Source organism: Protomyctophum parallelum (genome assembly GCF_964188405.1).
Source record: "Protomyctophum parallelum genome assembly, chromosome: 22".
In the NCBI taxonomy this organism is placed as follows: Eukaryota; Metazoa; Chordata; class Actinopteri; order Myctophiformes; family Myctophidae; genus Protomyctophum; species Protomyctophum parallelum.
Window position 1 is genome coordinate 440,570 of NC_139714.1, and position 17,143 is coordinate 457,712.

The 17,143-nt window shown below is 42.5% G+C and overlaps 1 protein-coding gene across 1 annotated transcript in view; it reads left to right on the top strand.

The window, feature by feature from the left end:
• The window catches only part of LOC310853546 (Fanconi anemia group D2 protein-like), a 31,105-nt gene extending 17,396 nt beyond the window's left edge, over positions 1–13,709 (top strand). The window contains exons 24-36 of the mRNA XM_083757927.1: positions 362–474; positions 802–897; positions 2,701–2,831; positions 3,000–3,099; positions 4,148–4,270; positions 7,648–7,741; positions 9,461–9,532; positions 9,660–9,698; positions 9,803–9,877; positions 10,367–10,441; positions 11,320–11,466; positions 11,947–12,042; positions 13,425–13,709. Of these exons, the coding sequence (XP_083614053.1) occupies positions 362–474; positions 802–897; positions 2,701–2,831; positions 3,000–3,099; positions 4,148–4,270; positions 7,648–7,741; positions 9,461–9,532; positions 9,660–9,698; positions 9,803–9,877; positions 10,367–10,441; positions 11,320–11,466; positions 11,947–12,042; positions 13,425–13,523 (1,260 nt within the window). The 3' untranslated portion in view covers positions 13,524–13,709. The remainder of the gene's footprint in view (positions 1–361; positions 475–801; positions 898–2,700; positions 2,832–2,999; positions 3,100–4,147; positions 4,271–7,647; positions 7,742–9,460; positions 9,533–9,659; positions 9,699–9,802; positions 9,878–10,366; positions 10,442–11,319; positions 11,467–11,946; positions 12,043–13,424) is intronic.
• Positions 13,710–17,143: the final 3,434 nt, after the last annotated feature.

Here is a 17,143-nt window from a genome sequence, read left to right on the forward strand (position 1 = left end):
AGGGCCATGAGTTTTTTCAACACCTCTTCGTTTACTACTGGTTGTATTGAAAAGGAGTCTTGTTGGGCCCCTAATTTAGAATAGTGGGTTTTGATGTGTTCAGCACCGTACAGGCCTGAATGTGGGGGGAGTTTATTAAACAACTGGGTGGCAATGTTAGTGAAGAAATTATTAAAACTGTTTGCTACAATTTGTTTGTCTGTGATAATGGAGCCGCTTGAAATAATGGAGAAGTTTGAGGATTTGGTTTGAAGTTTATTGCTATACCCTAATTTATTTAAAGCCTCCCAGAGTTTTTCAGGAAAACGTTTGATTCAATGTTCTCATTTATTAAGTTTTTTTTTTTGGCTTTTGAAATTAGGCTTTTTACGACGGAACGTCTGTAGACGGGCCGTCTACAGACGATCAGGAGCATCAGCTGCTGTCCTCGGCCTACCGGCTGCTCCTGCAGATCCTCAACACCACGTTCAGCTGGTGAGGAGACGTACTGGTCGGTCACATTATAGCATTGGAGTTGTGTTCATTTAAATGAGCATACTCATTTAACTCAATTTTTAGAGTTTTTCTTCTTTTTTTTTAATAAAGGCGAGGTCCGCAAAAAGAAAAAAAAGCGCTTTGACAAAAACCTCCTAACTCCACTTGAGCGGGATGCTTTTTCTTATCTTGAAAAATGAACATTTTGGTGGTTTCTTCCAGACAGCAGATAGTGTATTTACTATTTATCAATGGTGTGTGTGTGTGTGTGTGTGTGTGTGTGTGTGTGTGTGTGTGTGTGTGTGTGTCTGTCTCTCTCTCTCTCAGGTCTGGGTTTTCCCAGCCAGGCCAGCGGAGCTTACTGAAGACTGCTCTGGGAGTGCTGTCTGGACGGATTGAACGGACCCTGGAGCAGCTTATAAAGTGAGGGATGAAGGTTTGAACAGACCCTGGAGCAGCTTATAAAGTGAGGGATGAAGTTTTGAACAGACCCTGGAGCAGCTTATAAAGTGAGGGATGAAGTTTTGAACAGACCCTGGAGCAGCTTATAAAGTGAGGGATGAAGGTTTGAACGGACCCTGGAGCAGCTTATAAAGTGAGGGATGAAGGTTTGAACAGACCCTGGAGCAGCTTATAAAGTGAGGGATGAAGGTTTGAACAGACCCTGGAGCAGCTTATAAAGTGAGGGATGAAGGTTTGAACGGACGCTGGAGCAGCTTATAAAGTGAGGGATGAAGGTTTGAACAGACCCTGGAGCAGCTTATAAAGTGAGTGATGAAGGTTTGAACAGACCCTGGAGCAGCTTATAAAGTGAGGGATGAAGGTTTGAACAGACCCTGGAGCAGCTTATAAAGTGAGTGATGAAGGTTTGAAGTCGAGAGGATTATGTAGCATGTACTGTACCTGGTCTTACAAGCATACATTCCATGGCATACATACATGGAATGAATGCAATTTACAATTTAGGCATTTGGGCAGACGCTCTTAATCCAGAGTGATTTATACGGTAAGCAAAGAACAACACATGGTAATACATCAAATACATTCAAATAGTCATCAAGAATCATAAGCAAGCTAAGCACCTAGCATCTGTCTAACAGTATAATATATGTACAGACAGTGAAGCTATATACATTATAGAGTGATATGTCTACATAAAATGCTATGTAAATTACATAAATTTAGCCTTTGCATATGCCTGTGAGGTCGTCGAGGCTAAGTGCTACAGGCTAAGATGGAGTCCGAAGAGGTGAGTTTTCAGACTACTGCGGAAGATTGGGAGTGAGTCTGTAGTTCTGATTGCGAAGTTCATGCCGTAGCTTTGGCGCCAGAAGGAAGAAGAGTCTGGGACGTGTGGAGCGTTGTTCTAGTGAATGATCTGCCTGCCTCCCTGTGTTGGCTGATCTGAGCGAGCAGGGAAGGGGGTTGTTAACCTGACTCCGCCAGATTGCGGCAGTACTGAGTTCCCAAGTTCCTCCTGCCTGGATCTGGGCTCTCTCACGCATAAACGATAAACCGGAAGCAGCGGGACAAAAAGGATGATATCTCCATAATAATTTGGAGTTGTAGTCCTGTTAGGTTGTGTTTACATTTCCACTGTGGCAGCGCTTCGATACGTCATCAGTATCGCGTTGATCCCGCCTCTATAGCGACCGCATGCGGCCACATATCTCTCCGGTCAGAAATGGTCCGGAGTGCATCGTCTCTGCCCGAGAGGGACCAGATGGGAGCAGGAGGAGGAACTCACTGCTGCCACCAGCTGGCGGAGTCAGGTCGTAGGGTTGGATCAGACTTTGAAGATATGGGGTCCGGTGCCATACCTTTGGTTGCTTCGTAGGCCAGCATCAGAGTTTTGCGATGCCATTAATCATGCATTGATACTATACTGTATATCAATACATCATCAACAAATCATCAGCGTTGTTTAGACTAGTAGAGATTAGTAAATGGCTGCAATACTTGGATTTTTCTGTCTAAAGGTCTTTTTTACATGGCGAGTAATTGATGTGCTTAGTAATTAAATCAAATTTCACTGCCTGCCTGGCACGCTGCCAGAGTTGAACTGAAACTGATGAACGATACGTTGTGTAAGCACCACACACTCTGCAGTCCAGCTGTGTGAGCCTGTTTCAGAGAACACACACACAGGGAGAGAGATCTCCGTCTCGGTGCGAATACGATACATTAGTATCGCAGTAATGATGGACTTGTTTGTGCTTTCTTTAGGGACAGTTTTCAGTACCTGCTGAACTTCCACAGCACGGTGCCCTGTCTGAGCACAGCGCTGTGTCTCTCCCGGCTGCTCTCCACAGTGGCGGAGAGAGGAGGGAACCCCAGCGCCTTCAGAGAGCAGACCGGTCAGCATCACACGGCCACATGCTGCTAAATCCACTTACAGTATTATCATATACCACATGCTATTACCTCAGCTAAATCCACTTATCTAAATCCACTTGTCTAATCTTCTGCTCTTCTGCTCGGACTGTTAATTTTACCACGATTGATTTTTTTTTCTCCCGCCGTAGCATCCCTGGCACGGCGTTTCCTGGGCCAAGAGTGGGTGACCGCCGGCGGGGAGAGAGAGCGAGGAACCAAATTTAACGAGGGCCTTAAGACTCTGCTCAGGTGTGTTTTCTAATCTACCAGTATATCTGTATCAGAGGATACCCACCACCGAATGACATTGTCCACAAAAGTTGCAAGTTATAATGCTACATAGCACAAATATGTGTTGAGTTCAAGGGGGGTTTTATAAGTTTGTAAGAATACGAATGATTTGAATGATAATTGTGTCATGCCACCTAGTGGCCCATCCTTTTCAGCCATGACAATACTCCCAAGTACATTTTTGAGTGGTGCAACCAATCCCTTACGAAGCTATGTGTGTGGCTGGCTGGGTGGGTGGGTGTCTGAGCACGAAAACAGCATGGTTGTTTACAGTACAGTAGAGGGATCCCCACACCGTAACTCTTGTCATTTCTCAACCATTTCGGACACAGGGTGGCTCGCCGGAATCGGGCTGGTGCGTTCCTGTGGGTCTGGAACTTCCGCCACCCCCCCCCCCCCCCCCCCCCCCACACACACACACACACACACACACACCCCCACACGGAGTTGCACCACTCACTTCACACGGGTGTGATTGTTTTAGTGCATACAATAATACATACAGTAGTTACAGTTGCATTGCTGGATGTATGTATACATCATAGATTAACAAGAAAACAAAGCATAGGGTACAAGCAACTGTTTTCCCCTTTTTCCCCTCACTGTATATGTTTATTTTCCCTTTTTTACTTCCTTTATGATGTATTCATGTTCTGTTCTTTGACTACCGGTATACAGAAGTGTCTATTTGTACGTCTCTAAATGTTTTGATGAATTGAACAAGGTGGACCCTCTTGTAAACAAGTGTAATGCTTTACTGGGTCGTCCACTCTCAGTTAACAGTCTTTGTATTGAGTTGTGCTTGAAATGTACTGTAATTCTGCAAACGCTGATTTGTGATGTAGAACACTAGCCCACTTACTGATTTATTATAGATTAAATCTCTCAGGAATTAACATTCCTCCGAGATCTATTATAACGTGATGATGAATGAATTCTGCGAGGGCCTGATAAACCTGTAAACACAGATCTGCTGAAGATGTCCTCCTCTTTCTGTCTCTTCTAGTATCTACCTGGAGCACACGGACGATGTTCTGAAGGCCGTGGAGGAGATAGCCGGAGAGGGCATCCCCGAACTCATTCACGCACCTAAAGACGGGTGGGCCAAAACCTGGCCCACTCTCAGCAGGTACAGAACCTCGACTTTATCACCCTGTTTATATCCCCAGTTACCTCAGTGGCAGTGACATTTAGAGGGGCAGGTGCTCAAGTGAAAAAAGGGCACCTTGTGCAGCGCGTGGAACCGGCCGGTTGCCTTAAAGGGACACTTCACCCTTTTTGCAAAAAAATATATGTTAATGACGTTTAGAAGCTTTAGAACACTTTCCCGGGGGTCTTTATGTGTGTAATATGTGGTTTTAGATATTTTAGATTGTAGCAGTGAGCCCAGTGTCTCTGATGTCATGGACACTGGTCTCACTTCCTTCCTGGACTACAATTCCCAAAATACTTTGGTGCACTGCTCCTCCTTGTGGATAGGGGAGGTCTGTCTTACTGAGTACACATGTAGTCCAGGAAGTAAGTGATCCCAGTGTCCATGACATCAGAGACACTGGGCTCACTGATACAATCTAAAATATCTAAAACCACATATTACACACATAAAGACCGCCAGGAAAGTGTTCTAAAGCTCCTAAATGTCATTAACATATATTTTTTTAGCAAAAAGGGTGAAGTGTCCCTTTAATAGTATGGGATTTATATTTTATAGATTTGGGGGCATAAATAATATATTAGAAGCTTTTTTAATCAATAATTGATCAATGTCACCATGGTCCACATACTGTACACTGTAGTGTGAACTAAGTGTTGCAACTCCCCCCCCCCCCTCTCTCTCTCTCTCTCTTTCTCTCTATCTCTGTCTCTCTCTCTCTCATTATCAGGCAACAGTCTGTGGGTTTTGTGGGTTTTAGAAATAATTTTCCAATTAAAAGTATTAACAACAGTACTTTGTATACATTAGAACACAGGTTATTTTTTACCATTTCCTGGAAAGTAGAGGTTTATAATTTTTTACATACAAGGTTTCCCTTTCCACCCGACAGAGGCTATATCCAACTTCAGCTGGTCAAAGATGTGTTTCGTCATGCAGTCTCGCTTTAATACAGTCTATACAGCCTACTATGGAGGGAAAAATACAGACACTACTTCTGTTTATGTTCCATGAGTCTCATAATGTCCACCGCAGACATAATATAAAAGGCCGGGCTTCCAGCGCTCACAACCCAAAATGAGAACCTGACCTCTTTCAACCCATTTAGACCTGTTGACGATTCTACAAATGCCTTCAAAATCATGACTGTTTTATTGAAAAACCCATGTTTCTATGTCAGTCGTTCTCAAACATTTTCATGTCAAGGACCCCCAAAATTATCTGTATTTGGCTGCATGCCGACCTCCATCTGAAAATATGCTATTCCAGGAGCGAAGATTTGAGCTAAAAGAATAATATATATAAAGATTTGCGCCACATTTTCACGATTTAAAAAAAATAGCAGACCTACAAGCTCGTAGCGCGGTACTCGGTGCCGTGCTACGAGCTTGTAGGTCTGCTATTTTGTTTTCTTCTTACTTGTTACTCACTAATCACACTATCACAGGCTACATTCATGAGCTGGACAAAAAAACTATGTTTCAAAGTATTTTATTATCAAAAGTTTTACTAAAGTGTTTTTTACTTGTACTAAGCAGGACTCAAAATAAGTTTCAAAATAATAATTCATTTCAGTTAATCACCCAAACACTGAAGACACATTTGCATTTGACAGTCACAGTAGGTTTGTTTCTGACAACCCCCCCCCCCCCCCACACACACACACACACACACACACACACACAGAAAATATATTTTTATCTTATTCTATTTTAATAATCTTCTCTTTATTTTAACCAACCTACAACCTGCACTACATTTTACTAGGGCCTTATATACAGTACCTTTCTAACATACAGAGGGAACTGTTCATTGTGTACCGTCACTTTAAAAGCGTAATGTATACATCATCGATTCGTACGACGGTGTCACGCACCAAAAATAGCCAATCTACAAGCTCACACCGGGGCTCCACCGGGCGCGTTGCGCCTCCGTCGTGTGCGTCAAAAAACGAACCGGCCAACCGGGGTAATTTTAATGCAGTCACGCAACGCAACACAACGTGGGCAGTGGAGCCACCCTTCATTGATTAAAACGGGAACATTCCCTGACAGAGATCGCGTTGTGAGCTTGTAGCTCTGCCTTTTCGGCAACGATAGACTGAGAAGTTGCACATTGAATAGTGAATACGTCACGTATTATGTGAGACTTTTGGATGGAAGAGCAGGATGGTTGTTCCGCTGGCAGCTGATGACACCGTCAGCTTTTTGTTTGGTTTATTTGACACCTTGAGCACTTGACTTTTTGAAATGTTAGATTCGACTTAAGTTATTATTATTTACAAACAAGTAAAAAGAGTGCAAATAAGTTTTATATTATATATTAGAAAGGTAAAAAAAAAAGTAAAGAAAAAAAAAGGCAAAAATATAACTTTTCTGAATGCCTGGCTGCGGACCACCAGCAGTACCTCCGCGGACCACCAGGGGCCCGCGGACCACCGGTTGAAAACCCCTGTATTATAGTATCGTGCTCAAGTAGCTAGCAGATCTACAAGCTTGCATCACAACAATCTGTGAGCTTGTAGATCGACTATTTTTGTTATTTTTGGAAGATTTCAAAAATTCTTTGCCTATATAAAGGGATGCCACTTTGAAAGTGTTTAAGTCTGTGGGTTTTGTGGGTTTTAGAAATAATTTTCCAATTAAAAGTATTAACAACAGTACTTTGTATACATTAGAACACAGGTTATTTTTTACCATTTCCTGGAAAGTAGAGGTTTATAATTTTTTACATACAAGGTTTCCCTTTCCACCCGACAGAGGCTATATCCAACTTCAGCTGGTGAAAGATGTGTTTCGTCATGCAGTCTCGCTTTAATACAGTCTATACAGCCTACTATGGAGGGAAAAATACAGACACTACTTCTGTTTTTTGTTCCATGAGTCTCATAATGTCCACCGCAGACATAATATAAAAGGCCGGGCTTCCAGCGCTCACAACCCAAAATGAGAACCTGACCTCTTTCAACCCATTTAGACCTGTTGACGATTCTACAAATGCCTTCAAAATCATGACTGTTTTATTGAAAAACCCATGTTTCTATGTCAGTCGTTCTCAAACATTTTCATGTCAAGGACCCCCAAAATTATCTGTATTTGGCTGCATGCCGACCTCCATCTGAAAATATGCTATTCCAGGAGCGAAGATTTGAGCTAAAAAAATAATATATATAAAGATTTGCGCCACATTTTCACGATTAAAAAAAAATAGCAGACCTACAAGCTCGTAGCGCGGTACTCGGTGCCGTGCTACGAGCTTGTAGGTCTGCTATTTTTCAATAGCTAAAGTTTAAAGTAATGCTTAAAACACCAGTTTTGTTTTTTGTACTTTCACTTTCTCCCGTCTTTCATCAGGCTGACGTTCGTGGTGTTCTATAAAGGCATGATGACGGAGCTGGAGAAGGCTGTGAGGAAGATTCCTGCTTGCAAAAACAGCGATAGCACTGAGGTAAAACCACACGACGGTGGTCTCACTGGGGTAAAACCACACGATGGTGGTCTCACTGGGGTAAAACCACACGACGGCGGTCTCACTGGGGTGGTGGTGAGAATGGAATTGTTGCTGTGTGTATACCTAAATTCATCTATATTGGACACTAGACAACGCGCTCAGTAGAGCACAGACGACAACGTTTTGGAATACCATTAACACTGACACGACGTGACCATTTTTAGGGACTGCAATTTTTACAATTTGTGTAAAGAAAATTCATCATGGTTAAAATTCTTAGCTGTATATAGCATCTTTTATACGTTTTTTTTACTATCCATTAGTGATGCACCGAATATTCAGCCGCAGAAAATATTCGGCAGAAAATGCAATTTTCAGCCTATTCGGTTTCGGCCAAAATAGGCAAAAAATATATCACTGTATGCAATTTATGCATTCAAAAGAGCTGAATAAATGCACCCATAATAGTGATTATTTTTTAAGTTAGGTTTTGCCATTACCATTTATTTTGCCATAAATTATAGCTTTTAGGTACGGCCATGACAGCAATGGTAGGAAGAAAGATATATAATCATATTCAACTGTTTCCTATATTCGGTTTTCGGCCAACTGTTTCCTATATTCGGTATTGGTTTTCGGCCAACTGTTTCCTATATTCGGTATTGGTTTTCGGCCAACTGTTTCCTATATTCGGTTTTCGGCCAACTGTTTCCTATATTCGGTATTGGTTTTCGGCCAACTGTTTCCTATATTCGGTATTGGTTTTCGGCCAACTGTTTCCTATATTCGGTATTGGTTTTCGGCCAACTGTTTCCTATATTCGGTATTGGTTTTCGGCCAACTGTTTCCTATACTCGGTATTGGTTTTCGGCCAACTGTTTCCTATATTTGGTATTCGGTTTCGGCCAAGAATTTCCCTTTCGGTGCATCCCTACTATCCATGACAAGTGCAGAATAATTTATCATTTGATGAAACTGGCAAGTCGGCGGCTCCAAGTCGAGACTGAATGAAGACGCTTTTTTCTCCCGGAGATATTTCAAAAAGCATAAGTGGGCATACAGTACTATAGCCCTCCGGGTATCGGCCAGTGAGTTGTCCACTCTGAACAGAGTCTGACGGCACCCCACAAGGCCCCCCTTTAGAGACATTAGCAAAAGAGGAAGTGGGACTAGCCTGTGTGTGTGTGTGTGTGTTTGCCTGAAGAGTTGCCGGATCAGAACCAATTCCAAATGACACCCCGTTTGAAGACATGAAAAAAAAGAGGGTGAATGGGGGGGGGGGGGGGGGGAGTGCTGAAGCTGCCGCGGCCATGGCAGTGGAAGACCTTTCAGTTAATGGATCCCTAGCCCCATGACAAACCATTCCTCAAACATTCCTGTTACAGTGAATGAATCCTAAGATGGGCGCCTTTTTGTGATAGACCTCACCAACTTTAATGAATCAGTTATCCGGTTTTCCTTGGCCCATGACCAACCTTTCTTTCCACCAATGGCTTTCACACCATTTTGTGAAATTCTGTCAGAGTTGGGGTGAAAACTGGCGTAAGTAATGAAACACATTTTCTGAATGCAATGTGAAGGCCCCTTTCCAGTTGTAATTTCAACACAGTTACATTTGCACACTCCATGCATTTCATTTACTCACAGTATAGCAATTGTGTGTGCATGAGTACTGTATGTGTGTGTAATGTAATCAATTTTTCTTGCTTCTTCCAGGCCCAGAGTGAGAAGTTACTGACATGGAATCTGGCTGTCAGAGACTTTTACCTCCTGGTCAATCTAGTTCAGGTGCATTTCTTGTTACAGTAGTTGTTGCAGTGATCAGTGTGCGTCCGTGCATGCTTGCGTGCGTGTGTGCGTGCGTGCGTGCGTGCGTGTCCCACTAAAGATATCTGTCGTCCATGTCTTCTCACAGGTATTTGACTCCAAGTCAGTGGTTAATGTGTGTCTTAGGGTGAGTAACCTGCCTCTTCTTCTACAATTAAACAGATCTCACGTCCAGCAGCAGCTGCTGCTGCGGCTCCATACTAACTATGTTCCTAATGGTGTTTCTGCTAGTATGGTCGTCTTTTCCTGGAGTCTTTCCTAAAGCTGGGGATGCCGCTGTTGGACTATAGTTTCAAAAGGCACAAGGTACAAACCATTATTTGTTCTCATCCGCAAGTTAGCTGCAACAGTGGGTCACATTATTATGGGTTGCGAGTTGCGACTCGCGACTAAGTAAATATCTTTTGACTCAGTTTTATATCAGTCGTTTGAGTAAAATTGTATTTAGTTTTAGTCATATTTTAGTAATCTGAAATGTTTTAGATTTAGTCGAGTTTTAGTCGAGTTTCATGCCTGATTTTACTCTTGGTTGCATGCTGAAAATAGCCAATCACAACGCGTTGCAGTGCGACCCGTTTGTGAGCTTGTATCACAAATATGCTATTTTCAGAGCGCAACCAAACATAAAATGACATTTTAGTTCTACTATTGCTTATCCACTAGTCCCACCCTCCCTTAGTCTAGTTTTTGTCAAAATTGTAGTCGACGAACATAGTTTTAGGGTAGACTACGAAATGGTGTGCTCTATAGAGTTAATTCCTTCCAATGGCTAACTCTTTGTAATGTGTGTTTCAGGAGGATGTCCAAGGTCTGCTGAAGATCATTCAAATCTGCACCAGGAAACTCCATCACATGTGTGGACACTCAAAGGTAGCTGCCTGTCATATGTATCATTATGAAACTCCATCACATGTGAGGACACTCAAAGGTAGCTGCCTGTCATATGTATCATTCTGAAACTCCATCACATGTGTGGACACTCAAAGGTAGCTGCCTGTCATATGTATCATTATTCCATGGGGTGGCTGTGGCTCAGGAGGGATAGAGCAGGTTGTCCAATGATCCGTCCAATCCCGGCTCCCTCCTCTCCTGTCCACATGTCCTTGGGCAAGACACTGAACCCCATAGTGCCCCCAGTGGTTGGTTTAAACAAATAAAATCCAATTATCCAATCTGTATGTTAGAGTATGTTAAGGCGCCAAGATCGCCTTTTCACGGCTATTTTCTAATGGCGCTCGGCGCCGAGATCGCCTTTTCATATCAATTGATCGCGGCGAATGGTAAACGGTGCATTTATATAGCGCCTTTATCCAAGGCACGTTACGGTCATGTCTTCATATAGAGACGGGATCTAATTTTGACCATATGCTCAAGATTCAATTTATCAAGCAGGCAGACTATCTATTACTGTAGTTCAAGTATGTTGTACTTTAGCTATTGAAAAATAGCAGATCTACAAGCTCATAGCGCGGCACCGAGTGCCGCTTGTAGTTCTGCTATTTTTGAATGGCGCAAATCTTTGAATAATATATATTCTTTCAGAGCGAACAACATATTTTCAGATAGGGGTCGGTGTCTAATTACATATCATGTTTGGGGTCCTTGACATGAAATATTGAGCACCACTCCACACTGATTCAGAAACATGAGGTTTTTCAGAAAACTCATGATTTAGAAGACTTTTTATTTTATTTCAACGTCAGGCCTAAATGGGTTAAGGTGATAAATCTGGTTGTTTTGTGGTTCAGATTCGTCAGGACATGAACCTGACCAACCACGTGCCAGCCCTGAAGAGGAGTTTAGAGCTGTTTGTCTACCGAGTCAAAGCCATGCTGCTTATGAATAACTGTCAGGAGGCGTTCTGGATGGGCAACCTCAAGTACCGTGACCTGAAGGTATGCTTTCTCCCTACTGATCGGACTCAAAGGTGCGTGTGTGCGTGCTAGGGCGCTAAGCAACTAGTCGACTATTCAACTAGTCGACTAGTAAATCCACTAGTCAACCTTGTTGGTACTAGTTGACTAGTTTTTTTTGTAGGCCTCAAGATCAGGTAGATTATAGTTGTTGTATACCAATGTACACCGTTTTTAAATGTACAAATATTTATTTAAAAAAAAGAAAACTAGTAAAAATGACTAGAAGTGCATGTGTTTCTCGTGCTGTGCATTATAACACATGACTTCTACCATTTACACTACCATTTATCCAAACATGAATAATATCACAAGATAGATTTTCATAGATTCATAATGTTTGGAGCCCTGTGTGTGTGTGAGGGACTTTTTTTTATTACCTTCCCTTAAAAAGAAAATAGTGTCCCTGAGACCATGACTAGCATTGGATTGACTTGGCTGATTGATGTCTCCATGTTTCAGGGTGAAGAGATTCTTTCTCAGCGGGCCGAGGGAAGTGAGGAGGAGGAGGAGGAAGGCCCAGCCCCAGAGAACCCGCAGCAACCGACTGAGGATGAGGTGCTTTATTCATGTCATTATTTTAAAAAGGATTGTGTTAGAAACATGTACCTGGTTGGTTCCTGGCACAGGAATCCCACAGTCATGAAATTCCTGGAAATATTTTGAAATGAGAAAGAAAAAATATATAATTTTCCAGGACTGGAAAAGGTTTGGAATTTATCAAAGGTCCTTGGAATAATATTTGGATATTTATTTTTGACTATTGATTTAGTTAGGCAGCAGAACGACACATACTGTAGAAAAATAATCGTTGCATGGGATTTATAGATGCCTGAAGAAGGCCGAAAGGCCGAAACGTTGCTACGACTCTTAAAATAAACTTCTTGAACCAGCGGCGGTGTGCGGGTCTGGAATTTATCAAAGGTCCTTGGATAAACGGGGGTGGCTCCCGATCATAGACTGTAACGGTAGCCACGCCCCTCAAACATACGCAACTTTATGGTCATTTTTTAAAATAAATGGGACCATAATTTTCCAAAAAGAATATTATGACATGAGAAATGAGACTTTAAACTAGTGACTGGAAGCAGAAAGTATTCACAACCATGTTTATTAAGGTAATACAGTCTAGGTGAAGTTGGGCCCAAATAAATGGACCTCTATGGAGCTATGGGTTTTTTTGGGCCCAATGACAGCGCCACAACAGGCCATTATATGAACTTTCAGGAAGTCCCGATATACTTAGTGGCTTCACAACATATCTGTCTGACTGCCCCCCTGATTGCAACCTATAGATGCAGCAGTTAGCCTTTAAGTTTATAGCATCTAAGTTGCTTGCGGCTAACTTGTCATGGTACCCTTACTTGCATCGTGGCTACAAGTGTGCTACAGCCATCCTTCATAAAACTGTTTCCAAATGAACTATATAGCACAGTAATAATCTAATGTCTATTTAAATGTGTGTGTTTTTTTTTTACACAAGTCAAACTCTTATCTCGGGAAACCCCTGGCAATGTGAGAAGTGTGAGTCGCTCCATGTAGGGCTAACAGGCAGTTAGATACACAGTGAGATAAGATGTTGTGTTTTGAGCTAATCATTTCTGGCTGGTACAGTTACCAACAGAAACGGCTGTTCTGGTTCACTTCTCAGCTTTACTGAGCAGGCACGTCCGGGACACGCTGCCAGGCATCAGAGTCTGTATGGTATGGCCCTTTTTGAGATTTAGTTTTGCAAATGGACTTATTAGATAACCCATTAAAGCCGGGAAAGCATCTGTCTATATATTAACATATTATTTTATACTATATTCAAAAATAGCTTTTCTTTTTTTTCATGTTGAAATGTGTGCAAATCATTTGTTTTTCAGAAAACTGTTAAAGATTTAGAAGACATATTTTGTAGAATCGGTCTCAGGTCTAAATATATGCTTCAATTCCAGGATGCGGAAAGTGAAGCGGAAAGCACTGGAGAAGTGATGCTGGACTCGGAGAGGAAGATGAAGAGGATGAAGACTCAGACTAATAATCAGATCTTCTGAGACCAACAACCGAATAAACCACAGCCCTCTAAATGAATACTTATTTTAGTTGACCGGGGTCTGCTCCTTTTTTTTCTCACTATACAGTACAGTCTACACACAACAAATCTCGTAACCGAAAATAGCCAATCTACACACTGACTGCTATTTTCAATTTTCACACGCTACAGGATCATAGACACAAGCTTCGGGTGGTTAATTTATATATCCCTGTGCATTGACGACTGAAGGAAAAGAAAATAGATTGTATGATGTATTTAAATGTTACTGTAATTCTTTATTTTTGTTTTGCTCTTTTAAAAGACCAAGCAGGCCTTGTATTTTCAGTTCTGTGTTTGGTGTCTGTTTTTTGTGCTTTGCCAGCCAATTAAAATGTATGTATATAATTCATTGTTTTTTGGTCTGATTTAATTGGCTTACAAATGTGAATTGTATCGGATATAAAATAATGATTTAAGGCTGTAGTGCCACTGGTGATATACATACAATAATACACACTGAAGTGCCCAGTCTTCTGCTTACAGTACACCATGATGTCATTAATTGGTTTGTTTTGGATCGGATGGAACTGAACTTTTGAGAGGATGGAAACATGGATTTGTTCATGAGGTGTCCAGCTTGGAGGAATCTGTCTATGACTGTGCAAGTACTTCAATGAAAGACAGCCGAAACATTGCCCATTGAGCAGTGTTCTCTCAGCAGATATAAGCTTACAAGACTTCCGGTGGATGATCTCTTCAAAATAAGTGTACCCTAAGTCTAGACTCTGGAGTGAATCCATTGAAAAAAGGTAAATTGGCAACAACCTGTTAGGGCACAGGCCTTTAAAAAGACATAGCATTTTTAAAATAAATGTAGGCTATGTAAAAAAAAACACCAGCTTGAACCAACTCACAGGGATATAGCATTTTCTTGGCGAAAGTTCCCTAATATCTCAAGGAGGTATTGCATAATAATTGACGGGGGAATAGTGAAGTTATTGGACAGAAAATGCTTAATATGGCATTCTTTTTCTTTACACGATGCAATGTGGGCTGTGGCTATATTTTTTTTAAAGTGTATTGAATTGACAACCCCTGAAGGCATATTCAGTCAGTGACAACAACACGTTTTCGCCACAATATCCACGTTTTGTGTCGACGTCGCACCGAAGCAAGCCAACAACAACAAACAGGACCACATTCACCAATTACTGTAGGATTTATACTGTACGCAAATCCGGGTGAGGAGAGAGAGGAGGACGTGGAGAAGTCAGTCAGAATCAACTAGCATTGCATCACCTTTTGAGCCGGGGCTGGGTATTATTATTATCCCCGTTTGTCTGAAGAAAGAACAAAAACGATGTCTGACTTCTTGATTTTAATTCTGATAGTCGTGCTCTTCCTCTGCTTGACTGTGACGCTGTTCGGGTTCGTCATCTACTCGGGGCTGCTGCACCAGGTCGAGGTGAAGACGGGCTCTCCTCCCGTGAGGAACGTCACCATCGCCTACAAGCTGAAGGAGGGTCCGTCGTCCCAGTGCCTGGAGTTCGGCACCAGCATCAGGCCCAACCTGAGCAGCATCTGCATATTCTACGATGACCCCAAGCAGGTGACCCCCCCCAGAGTCTATATAACCTACCACCACCACCCAGTAATAATTCTGGGTGCCTGCCATGCAATGGCAGAAACACAGGTTGAAATCCGAAACACATAGGCCTACTTAATTCTGGGTGCCTGCCATGCAATGGCAACACATACTTAATAATCGTAATTATCAATACGCGAAACCTTGACCTCTATGTCCGGCCGCACGGTTTACCAAAGCCCCGCAATATATACATCAAAACGTGCGGCTCGGCCGGGAATGGTGTGCTTGTGCTTTTCTTTCCGATTCGCGTTACCGGGCCCACGTAATTAGCAATAAATGACACGAAAAATCTCCATTCAAAGTCAGTGTGCTTTTAACTTTCAATAGTGGTTGCATTTGCATATTGTAGTAGCCCAGGTGAAAATTATACTTTGTTAATGATTCAAGGTCAAGTTGACCACCTCTCACACACACGCACATGCACGCACGCACATGCACACATGTGCATGCACACATTGAAAGTCAATGGAGAAAATCGAGGAAACACGTAACTCTGTCATTTCTCCACCGTTTCAGACGCGGGGCGGCTCGCCGGAACCGGGCCGCCCCCCCTGAGCGAAACTAAATGGACACACACACACGTGCGTGCACACACACACACACACACACACACACACACACACACACACACACACACACACACAAACCCTGTCTTCCTATTGGCTGTCCTTTACACAGCTCTAACTTTTGCTTGCAGCTTGCTACAGTCTTGCAATTTGCTCCATGGGCTTAGACCACCAATAGGAGCACGCTGTAATGGCTTATTTGCTTAAGCCCCTGTTGTGTGTGTGTGTGTGTGTGTGTGTGTGTGTGTGTGCACAGCACTACGGAGTTTCATTAGTACAGCAGGTAGTTCATTAGTACAGCAGGTAGTTCATTAGTACAGCAGGTAGTACAGCAGCACACTGTGTGTGCTGCTGTACTACCTAAATAAAAAAAAATTAGGGGTTAGGGCATTGTAAAAACGCTAAAATAATCATACCCACTGGCGTCAAGTTCAAGCTACGCCCATGGTTCTGCCATGGTTTCACAAAATGCTCGCCAACTTGTCCTTTTTGCCTGCCTTATCCTTGTCCTTCTTACCATTGCCTGCGCTCTTTTATACTGTATTAAATTCTGAAAATTGTGTGTCCTCTTAAGTGCTCTAAATTCTTTATTTCTACTTTTAACTGCCTCGCCACACTGTTCTGTCCACCATGGGATTGCTTTTCTCTTCATCCTCCCTTTACTTCTGGGAACTGATCCTGTGGCTGCGTCCACCATTGCTGAACTCACTTCATCATTAAAGCTGTCCACATCTTCATCCCCCTCAATTCCCATCATGTTCTGTTCAGATAGAATTAGATATTTATCCCATTTTGCTTTTCCAAAAACCCATTTCCCCACCCCTGCTCCTCCTGCTACTGTCTCTACTCTCATTTCTAGTTTGCACACTATTGGTTAGTGATCACTCCCTATCGTTGTTTCACAGACATCCCACTCACTATTCCGTGCCAACACATCTGAGACCAGGGTGAGATCAAGAACTGAATGACGCCCTGTGTTGACATCAATTCTTGTTCCTCTCCCATCATTTAAGCATACTAAGCCTTTATCCTCCATTAACTCTTCTACTGTTTGCCCATTCCCGTCTGTTCTTCCCCCCCCCACAATATATTATGGGAATTAAAAACACCACACCATACTACCTTACATCTATCTTGACCCTCTATTCTCACCAATTTACTACCAGCCGCCCTCCCGTCTGACAGCTCTCCTCGGAAACAGCGCCTCCCCAACTACACCTGGTTGGTTCAAAGCATGTCAGGTGATGCGCGCCGCTCGCGTAACGTTACGTAAATAATGTAAATAATTATGTACGTAATGTACGTTATGTACGTAACGTTACCCGAACGGGGCACTGCGCGTATACAAGTCATAGACTGTAAATACAAGTATATATTTTTTACTAATCGATGTTAACAGATAGCCGATAGGCCATTGAAAATAAT